The 10611-nt window shown below is 44.8% G+C and overlaps 1 protein-coding gene across 1 annotated transcript; it reads right to left on the reverse strand.

Moving 5' to 3' along the window:
* Window positions 1-1006: 1006 nt before the first annotated feature.
* On the reverse strand, window positions 1007-10570 carry LOC104521884 (solute carrier family 35 member F4; the record flags this gene model as incomplete). The annotated part of the gene is made up of 3 exons (XM_010164009.2): window positions 1007-1207; window positions 2389-2514; window positions 10351-10570. Coding segments are annotated over 3 exons (547 nt in total), but the record flags the coding sequence as incomplete, so codon positions are not given.
* Between the last annotated feature and the right edge of the window lie 41 nt (window positions 10571-10611).

A 10611-nucleotide genomic window follows, 5' to 3' on the forward strand; every position in this document is an offset into this window, starting at 1 on the left:
TTCTGGCTCTCTACAGCTACCTGAAAGGAGGTTGTACCAAGGTGGATCTCAATCTCTTCTTCCAAGTAACAAGTGACAGGAGAAGAGGAAATGGCCTCAAGTTGCACCAGGGGAGGTAGAGACTGGATATGAGGAAAAAAGGTCTTTTGGTCTTCACCAAAAGGAATGTCAAGTACTGGAACAGGCTGCCCAGGGCAGTGGTGGAGTCACCATCCCTGGAGGGATTTAAAAGATGTGTAGATGTGGTGCTTAGAGAAGTGGTTTAGTGGTGGATTTGGCAGTGTAGGTTTCCGGTTGGACTCGATGATCTTAAAAGGTCTTTTGCAATCTAAATGATTTGATGATGTCTCAGGACAGCTGTGTGGATGGGCTATGTACCAGGCAAGACATCCTCTTTGCTTCCATTTAATATATTTGTAGTGGAGATAAAACCCTCTTTAATTATGAAATAATAGAGCCTTTAGTAAAGGAAAGGATGTTGTTATATCTGGAAAATAAAATGCCCCTGGGCTGAATCCAACAGCTATTCTGCCTGGCTAGAGGATAGCAACCACGGCTCTGAAAAGAGAGCATTGTGGAAGAGCAGAGGGGAGGGAAAGACCACAGGAGAAGAAACAGCACCAGCCTTTGCAGGCTAATGTCAAGCTGTGTGAGCTCTGCCCAGAGCCCTGCAGCACCCACAGCCCTCTGGGTCTCTGTGACCATACACGTACACCCCACAGAGCACTCCAGGAACTTTTGAGTATGCAAAGCCCTTTGAAACTGGATGTGTAGCAATCCAGCTGTGCCACAGACAGGGAAATACCAGTGAAACTAAGGTAGGAATGCTGTGATGTAAAGTGGAGACTATCTGCCATTTCTGAAGGCACACCAGTTTGCACTGGGATGAGATGTCTTCCCTGAGAGAGCTCTGCAGCTTAAGGAAGGGGTGGGAAATGTTTGTGCCTGAGGCCAATTTTGCATCGGGTTGGGGAAGGAGGACTAGAAAAATGAGTAAATTTTTTTATCACATACCTAACCAGAGGCCAGCTACTCCGCACAGGTAACCCCATGGCACGGCAGAGAACGGGGACCAGTACTCCACTTTTGTAAAATACAGTATGATTGGGGTAACAGAGATGAAAATTAAATTGAAGAAGCCCAGGGTAGAAACAAAATGAGCTGCTTCCCCAAAGTTTGCACTTCCAAGAAACATTTTGAACAAAACCTGCAAAGGAAAGGAGAGAGGAGTGTTTCAGGTTTATGCCTGTTGTGGGAAGCAAAGTCCTCCAGCACTAGGTCCTCCACTCCTTTGGGGAGAGTGGGGCATGGGGCCAGCCCTGACCAGGACAGCGTGCCACAACCCAGCCCTTTTCCACAGAACTTTTGCAAGAGGAACTCTGGTCTGATATCAGCCCTTCCCTGCATTTTAGCAGAGGGAGAGATACTGTGTTATGACCATGGGGATGGTTGAGTCTGTACAACAAAGATTAATAAAAAAATGCCATGAGGAGCAAGTGTAACTGAGAACTCAAGGGGAACACCATCCATGCAATGTAGTTACAGGCTTTGGCACTGTTAGGATTTGTGAGGGGACTTCGGTGACTTCCACAGCATGAACCTGCTGTGAGAGAAAAGCCTCGCCTGGAGGGACTCGCTTCAGATTCACAGGCAGCACAAGCTTCATGCAGGATTTGTCCTACATGAGTCTAAATTCAGGCACTTTGAGTGACTTGTGAACAATCACAACAAATTCATCGGCGAGACAAGCAAAGTCTAAAGCTGAAAGGCAACTTCTTATCCCAATACAACTAAGTCCAAACTTCTGCTCCTCTTCACACACACTTCACCCTCCCTGAGCTGACAATAAATGCAGCCACCTTTAGCCCAACCTGTTACTAACTTGGCCACATCCCTGCCCTCTTCATCCTCCAACCTTCAAGAGCAGCCACTACTTTGAGCAGAGGGACCAGGCACATGCAGAGGCTTCAAGCTCACCAAGAGTACAGAATACACAAGCAAGCTGCAGTGCAGACCAGGGATGAGCCGTTCGTCCCCATGCAGGGAAAGCGGCACTATCCGCAGTCAGGTTTTCCTCCCTGCTGCACATGGCAAACCCCTTCGAAACCATGTCAATAAACTGAGGTGGCAGGAAATGCTTCAAACATGATCCTAAACTCCTTACAGCATGGAGATTTAATTAAAGGCTTATAAAGCAAAGTTATTCTGAATATTTGGCAGCTAACAACTATTTACCCTGATAGTAGATTTCCTGACATCATTCCTGGTCCCAATATGAATGATACAAGAGGGCTGACTAAAATAAAACATTTATTCGCTTTGTACTGATGCATCTTTAACAGCCTATGTTAAAGAATATAAGAATACTAATAAACAGTTAGGACCTACCTTATACAATGCAGACGTAGAGGCTGATCCAACAGCATATGCTACCCCAATAATTGAATCACCCTGGAAACCATCTGCATATGCCATCATTACGATTCCTGTGATTGCCATTATTGCCGCAACTATCTGCACAGACAAAGCAAAGCAATGTAAAGGTCAGCACAGTTTCATTACACGGGAAGAGATTATCACTGTGTGGGGCTTTAATGAGTGTCACTAGCTACTTTCTCTGACTTGAAGCTTTTTTGCTTTCCCTTAAATAGGGAAAATTATGTACGGTTGGGAGAGATGTGAAGCATAATGAAAGTGTAGGCACTGGTAGTGATATGGACCTATAGCATTGCAAATTCTCCTGGGACCTACTGACAGAACATCCATCATTAAGTATTTTATAAGCTAAACATTCACTTTGGAGATATGACTCCGAGACCAAGAAATCTTAAGAAATTATGTTCTATACTATATTACAGGATAAATATTTAGCAAAGCTACCAATTTGATTTGAAATGCAAACATTTACATGGCTGACCTTCCTGGATATCAGTCCGGGAGAATGACCCCTGTGTTGTGGAATACCAGTGTTCCACTGGGAGCTCTTCCAGGCTGCTCCAGCTGTGCATGCTATTTCCTAACAGCCTTGCCAGCTTTCTTGGACAGACATGACCAAATTTCTTTATGAAGCCTTTACCTTTGTGCTCAGGTTTTTGGCTTTATTTGAAATTCCCAGGCAGAGCTTCTAAGGAGCTTCAAAGAAAAAGAATAGAACTACATCATATCTGAAATCCTGGGGCTTGACTCCAAGGACCTTGAGGAAGTGGTAGGGATCCCAACATGTTTTATTCTTTGAAAAACTCCCCCTTTCTAACTATTTGCCCTCAGTAGGTAAATACAGAGTCTGAATTCCAAAGACACTGAATACTTGGCTTCCATGGACTGCAGAGGAAAATATGTTTCCTCGGGTCTGAGGAAAATCAGAGACCTATTTCTCAAAGATAGGTTATTAACAGAGATTTTTAAAAAAATGAGTGTGATGTTAAACACATAATTATTAAAAAAAAAATTGTTTGTGTTTTAGAGGTGGGTGTACTGTAGAAGATGCACAAATGCCAATACCCAAAGCTGGCTGTTATGGAATCAGCAGCAACTTTTAAGGTTCAGACCCTGTTTTCTATTTACACATATCCACTAAATCACACAACTCACCAGTGGACAGGCAAGGCAGGCTCTCCCCGTTCATACAACAGAAGAAACTGATGTGGTTCACCTCACCAGCACTAACCTCTACAAACATTGCCACACCAACTGGCTCCCAAACTCGACTGCTGAGCCAGGCAGGGCTTTTACTTTCTTACTCCTGCAGCTCTGGTAAAACTCCTGAGCCCATACCAACGTGAGATGGACACTTGCTTCCTGGAAAACCTCACTGAACTTAAGAAATACTTACTGCCAGACAAACCTAAGCTTCACACCACAGACTTTAAAAGCATCTTGATCAAACCACATGCCCTTTTGCAGAGAAGCCTGACTTTCAGATCTCATATAATTTTACCACGGATACCAAAAACCCCACTGATACCAGTATCAAGCAGATGTGACCCAGACAGAGACAATAAACACAAAAATCCCACAGAACAATTTCAAAAGAGCTAGTCTGTAGAGAAAAACCATGGGGAGACACAGGGACACAAGCCTGACACAGGTCAAGGTGTCCACACATGGGACACAACAGTGAACCAAGAACCAATGTCCAGAGTGGAGCCAGTCTCTGAGACTAGAGGTAGAAATGTTATTGCTCCTAAATCCCATTGGTATCTAGGCCAGTATCTTCACTGGAGGAGTCATCTGAGTGCAGCTTTAAGTAAGTGCTTCCCTCTCACCATTAGCCCTATTTTACCAGTAACTGAGGCACACAGGTACCTCCATCTCATTGCAGTCACAGTGCCAGAGTCACAAACCACAGTGCATGTCTATATCCCACTTTACTTCTGTTTAAAACATTCCAGCTCCAAACTCCAGTTCAACAAAGATGCCACCTAAACCAGAAGATACTGCTGATACCTCCAAATTCACCATGAAATGGCACTTGGAATCCAAGGGCCCCAACTTAGAGGCAAGGGCTGGAGTCACTTACATACTCCCAGCCTCTCAGGTGTAATACAAAGGTTCAATGAGATCTAGAAGGGCTTTAGCAAGAGGGGACCAGCTGACTTCCCTCCCATTTTGCCAGAATAACACATCCCAGCAGTTAGGACATTCCAGGAGGAGGGCTTGAGTCCCTTCATGCAAAGGAGGGACATGGATCCAGGACTGCCATCTATGGACTTAGGGCTCTAACCAGCGAGCTGACGAGGGGGCAGAGGAGCATGTTGCATTTTCCAGTGCCTAAATGGGAATCTGGCCTTCACTCCTAAGTGAGCTGGGGTGCTGGAAGACATCACCCTCTGCTGTTCACCCTGCTGAAAAGTCAGGGGACATCCGGCACAGGATACACATACCATCACCAAAGATGCAGAAATGCTTATTTTGATCCCTGAGCTTACATCTATCCAAGGACCTGTGAGCAAAACAGTTACATTCTCTTAGAAGAATGAGTTTCAGCCTATTCAGTAGAAATGGTCCCTACAGAGCTTCTCCTACCTTTGGTTTAGTGAGTAGTTCATTAATGATAGACTTGGGTAATACTGCTGTTCTCACAGAATCACAGAACGGTTCGGGTTGGAAGGGACCTTAAAGCTTATCCAGTTCCAACCCCCCTGCCAGCAGCAGGGACACCTTCCACTAGACCAGGCTGCTTAAAGTCTCATCCAACCTGGCCTTGAACACTTCCAGGGAGGAGCAGCCACAGCTTCTCTGGCCAACCTGGGACACTGTCTCACCACCCTCACACCAAAGAATTTCTTCCTTATATCTCATCTAAATCTCCTTTCTTCCAGTTTATAACCATTGTCCCTTGTTCTATCGCTACCTGACCTTGTAAAAAGTCCCTCCCCAGCCTTCCTGGAGCCCCTACAGGTACTGGAAGGCCACTAGAAGATCTCCCCAGAGCCTTCTCATTACAGCTTATCCTAGGTCACAAATACCACAAAAATCCAGCCTTGAAGCAACGCAGAATTACACCCAGGACCTCTCAGATGTCAGCACGGCCCCTCCTACCAGTTTCCAGAAGCCCACCCTTGCCCTGCTACGCTGCCTGGCTGGTTTCATCTCAGGCTGCACTACACATCTTGCTTTGCACATAAATTCAGATGTAGCGTTTCAGCTGTCAGCTGGAATATTTCAGCCGTAATATTTCAAGCAATGCCTCCCACAAGGCAAACCAGAAAAGTCCAATGTAGTTATCCCCTTCTTCAAAGGGAACGGATCGAGATTTAACTCCTAGTGCACTCACCGCTCAGACCCAGCAAGTGAGTCCTTTCCTTGTATTAGTGGGAATGAGTAGATCCACCAGCCCCAACCAGAGATTCTTCCAATTGGGAAAAACATCTTCCCAGTCTGACCACACAAAATTCAGATAGTCAGTTTCCTAATTTCATCAAATATTTAGAATGCCAAGCATTTTTTTTCCCTTAAATGACCAAAATGATGGACACATATAGAGCATCATCTCATGAAACATTAGATAAATAAGACCTCACACTGGAGAACAATGAAAACATTATTTAAGTTTCATGTTCAAAGCTCTTCCTGCAAATTATACACCCCTGCAGCAGCACTGTGGACCTCTGCCTAGCAATCATCATGTGTTTCCTTTAGAAACCTGGGAGCACATCCTGCAGCCTTCTGTAAGCTCACAAGAAGCAGCAAGGTCACAGTGAAGCAAAACTGGTTGTTGTAGCTGACAGCTCGTTAAACAAGGCTTCTAATTAATAAGAAGAGGGTAGTAACTTTTGTTTGGAGCCTGCTAGGTAAGGAATGAAATTAACCCACCTCTTTTTTTTTTTCCCTTCTTTTTTTTTTTCTTTTTTCCCCTGGAAGAGAGCGAGGCCAACCAACATTTTACCACAGGAATATTTTTTCCCATGTGGAGCACAGCAATAAATGAGATGCTGTAGTAAAGAAACCTGCCTTCAGACTCCAGCCAAACTTTTCTTTTTTTGGAGGGGAATATGTCCCCAAACCACTCTATGTTCCTACCTAACAAGCATTAATTCAAATTCACAGATGAAACACAACCAAGGGCTCAAATATGCAAACATTTAAGCACGTGGCTAAATCTAAGCAACACAAACCAACAGAACTACACAAATATTGGAAGTCTTATAAATATTTGTCCTTGCTCTGAGCCAAAGCTGTCTGGACTCCCCGAAGTCCCAGTGTAATATGGATTCATTATTAATTTGTGAGATGTTCAGAAATGTCCAAGCAAAGAAGATTATGGTTCAGGCACAGATTGTGCTATTTCCTTCTGCAGGGCAGTCAACTCAAGGGACCTAAGTTCTACCTGCACTACCTTTATAGGTAAATACCTATATAGCCATTGCTGTATATGTCCTTCTCAGATGAATACTCTTTCTCCAGCTGGTATTTTATTGTCTGGGGTTGGGTGCAAGCTCCTTCCCATGCTACAACATCAATCCTGAGGGCACGTGGCTCTCACTGCAGAACACACACTCAGGGTAGCTCAAACCCAGCCAGGGTAGCCAGACCTCTGCATGGAGCCCCTGGAAGCACTTCTACAGCCAGCCAACACTTCCATAGGCAAGATTATGTTGTACCATAAGGTGGCCACCCAGACAGGTTTGTCTTCAGACAGTCCATCTGAAAATTGAGCCCACCAGCCTGGCCAGTGGTGGCTTTCCATGGTGTGCAGGAGCAGAGTGTCGGCTGAGGGACCAGAGAGCCATCAGGCAGCTGGCTATGTGGCTCCCACACACCCATGGGCATCTGCAGGCAGTTTGGAGAGTGCCTACAGCAACAGCAGGCAGGCAGGGAACTGGTGATGCTGGAAATCTGCTGCAGAGCTGCTAAGCCTTGATGGCTGCTGACTCTCAAGCCCAGGAAGATGAAAGTAGGATGGCAAGAAGGTCAAGGGAGGTGATTCTTCCCCTCTACTCTGCTCTCGTAAGGCCCCACCTGGAGTACTTTGTCCAGTTCTGGAGCCCCAAACACAATAAAGACATGGACCAGTTAGAATGAGTCCAGAGGAAGCCACGAGGATGATGCAAGGGCTGGAGCAGCTCTGCTGTGAGGACAGGCTGAGAGAGTTGGGGCTGTTCAACCTGGAAGGCTCCGGGGAGACCTTTTAGCGGCCTCCCAGTACCTGAAGGGGCTACAGGAAGGCTGGGGAGGAACTTCTTACAAAAGCAGGGAGTGACAGAACAAGGGGTGATGGCTTGAAAGTGGAAGAGGGGAGGTTTAGATTAGATATTAGGAAGAAATTCTTCACTGTGTGAGTGGTCAGGCAGTGGCCCAGGTTGCCCAGAGAAGCTGTGGCTGCCCCTCCCTGGAAGTGTTGAAGGCCAGGTTGGATGAGGCTTTGAGCAACCTGGTCTAGTGGAAGGTGTCCCTGCTGATGGCAGGGGGGTTGGAACTGGATGATCTTTAAGGTCCCTTCCAACCCAAACCATTCTATGATTCTAAAGCTGTCTCAGGTACACAGGTGCCGGCTCCATCCCCACCTTCCATGTGCCGCAGATGTGCCCAACGTCTCTGAAGTTCAGAAAGAGCTACTAGGAGCTGAGCTTTGAAAAACTGGCTGTGCTCCTGGGTGCTGAGTGCTTCTGCAAAAACACTGGCTCAGAGTAGATGATTAAGCTCTTATTTCTTTTCGTCCCTTTACTGTCCAAATAACCTAATTACACGCGCTCTCCGAGAGGCTGAAGGGTGAAAGCAGTCAAGGCATTCAAAGCATAAAAGGCTGGGTCCACGCTGCTTTGTCATATTTTAGTTCTCAAACGTGCTCCTGTGTGGTTATTAACATCATTAAGTGTTATTCTGGCAGGAGGGCTGCTGGAAAATGCTGCTAATTACCTTTCCAGCACCGTGCATCCAGAATCTGCCAGTTAGCAGCACAAAACAGTTTCTTTTATGTGCAGGATTTGCTGTTCACTTCTTCTGCCAGGTTTTTTCTTGTGCAAACCTCACAGTGTTTACAGCATTAATACCAATGCATATTTATAGCAATGGGGGTTTTTTTTAGTCAGTAAAAAATAACTAATAACTGAAAATAGCTTTAGTATTTTTCATCTAGGTTTCTTTAAGAGAATAGGCGAGGAAAATACAAGAGCTACGCTTGCTCTTCTAGAAAGAGGTTGCTTTGAGACAAAAATTGGCTTAAACAGTACAAAATTTCTGATTTTTTCAGCTGGAACCTGAGATTGATCAAGGGGCAGAGGAGGGAAGGGACAGTTCCTGTTAATTTCTGTAGAGAAAAACTGAGCATTTCAAACCCTGCTTATTCTTTGAGTTAGTCAACATCAGGTTGAGGGTAGGTCACATTCACATGATGCTTCTGTATTTTAAATTGTATATGAAATAGAATCATAGAATTGTAGAATGGTTTGCGGTGGAAAGGACCTTAAAGATAATCCAGTTTCAACCTTCCTGGTGTGGACAGAGTTGCCAACCACCAGATCAGGCTGCCCAGGGCCCCATCCAACTTGGCCCTGAATGCCTCCAGGGATGGGGCATCCACAGCTTCTCTGGGCAACCTGGGCCAGTGCCTCCAGTGCCTCACCACCCTCTGGGTGAAAAAGTTCCTCCTCACATCTAACCTAAATCTCCCCTCTCTTAGTTTAAAACCATTTCCCCTTGTCCTATCACTACCTTCCCATGGAAAAAATCGCTCTCCCTCCTGTGCTCAAGCCCCGTGCCATTACGAACCACCCAGCCAGCCCTGTCCCTCCAGGAAATGAGGGGAACTGTTTTAAACAATTACCTCTTCCATTTCCAAACCCCAAGCATGGTGCTCTGTTCAGTGTGCTGGTGGCTGCTCCACAAGCTAGATCAGATGCCTGTGAAACAGGATGCCTTTTCCTTTCATTTCTGAACTCTTCTGTCACATTATTAATCGAAAAAAAAAAGCTGCTGTGCTCATTTTTTAAAAAATAAACTCACTCAGATGAGTGTCCTGATCCATCACACCTTCCACAGAACTTAAATCCAATTGCTGGCGGCCCCTTCTAGTCACAGGCATCACACCTGCCCCAACTAGTCCCTAATGAAGTTCAAAGCTCTTGATGGTTCAATCAGGATTGTACCCAACAGGACCATTAGGCCTTGAGCCATTTCAATGGGGGAATCTGCATCAGCAGAAATGGCAGAAAGCCCAGCTACTCCTTAGCCAAGATGTAAATTGCTGCTTATTAGGAGATTTGTGTATGTAAAATTACAGGAAACATACTTGCTTTCCCCTAGATCCAGGCACGCATCATTGTGCTCAAGTTTTTTGTTGTTTTTTTTTTTTTTTCTTTTTGAAGGGTCCATATTACTGCCAGGGAGTCCTGTAACACTTTAGTGCAAAATACACCTTCATGCAAAACAGTTCCTGCTCTTTTTAAACCAAATTTGGCACAGGCACACGTATATGTGTGTGTAAAAAGTATTAGGGCAGTGTCAGAAAAACACGTTACACATTGAAAAGAGCTGTCTACCCGAACAAGGAATAAAATTGCTTCGGTTAGAACTTAAGCATTCATCACTAAGTTTAAAATCAAATTAATTGACTGTACTTTAGCACTGTAACCCAAAACAGAACAGGCTTATATGAAACTGGAAGTCCTCCTACTCTAATTCATCAAATCACACATGGCTGTAATAGCTTCTTGAAACTCCCACACCAAATTACCTCTGGAGTCTGAGATCTCTAACTGATCTTAAGGCTTAGGTTTGCATCATAAAATTAAATGAGAAATAGATTCATGTTATATACCATAATGCAGCAAATCTACAGCAATACAATAGCTTATGGATTTAAAGAGTAATTATGAAAACAAGAGAGTTGAAAATCAGGCATGTCATTACCCTTGCTCCCATGAACCTGTCTTTCAGCACAATCCAAGAAAGCAAGAAGACAAAAGCTTTGTTACAACAGAACAGGGCAGAGACGTCTGTGGCTGTCAGCTTCTTTAAAGCCAGTAAATACAGGTAGTTAGTCAAAGTCCACAGAATAGAAAAGGGAGCAGTCCTTTTAAGAAAGAGTTTCAGCGTCAGACCATCTTCACCAAAAATCCGACTGCATTCCCTATGAAAAGAAAAGAGTTCAAAACTCAGCTAGGATTTTCC

The sequence above is a fragment of the Antrostomus carolinensis genome, unplaced genomic scaffold (assembly GCF_000700745.2).
Source record: "Antrostomus carolinensis isolate BGI_N321 unplaced genomic scaffold, ASM70074v2 scaffold12303, whole genome shotgun sequence".
NCBI classification, from domain to species: Eukaryota; Metazoa; Chordata; class Aves; order Caprimulgiformes; family Caprimulgidae; genus Antrostomus; species Antrostomus carolinensis.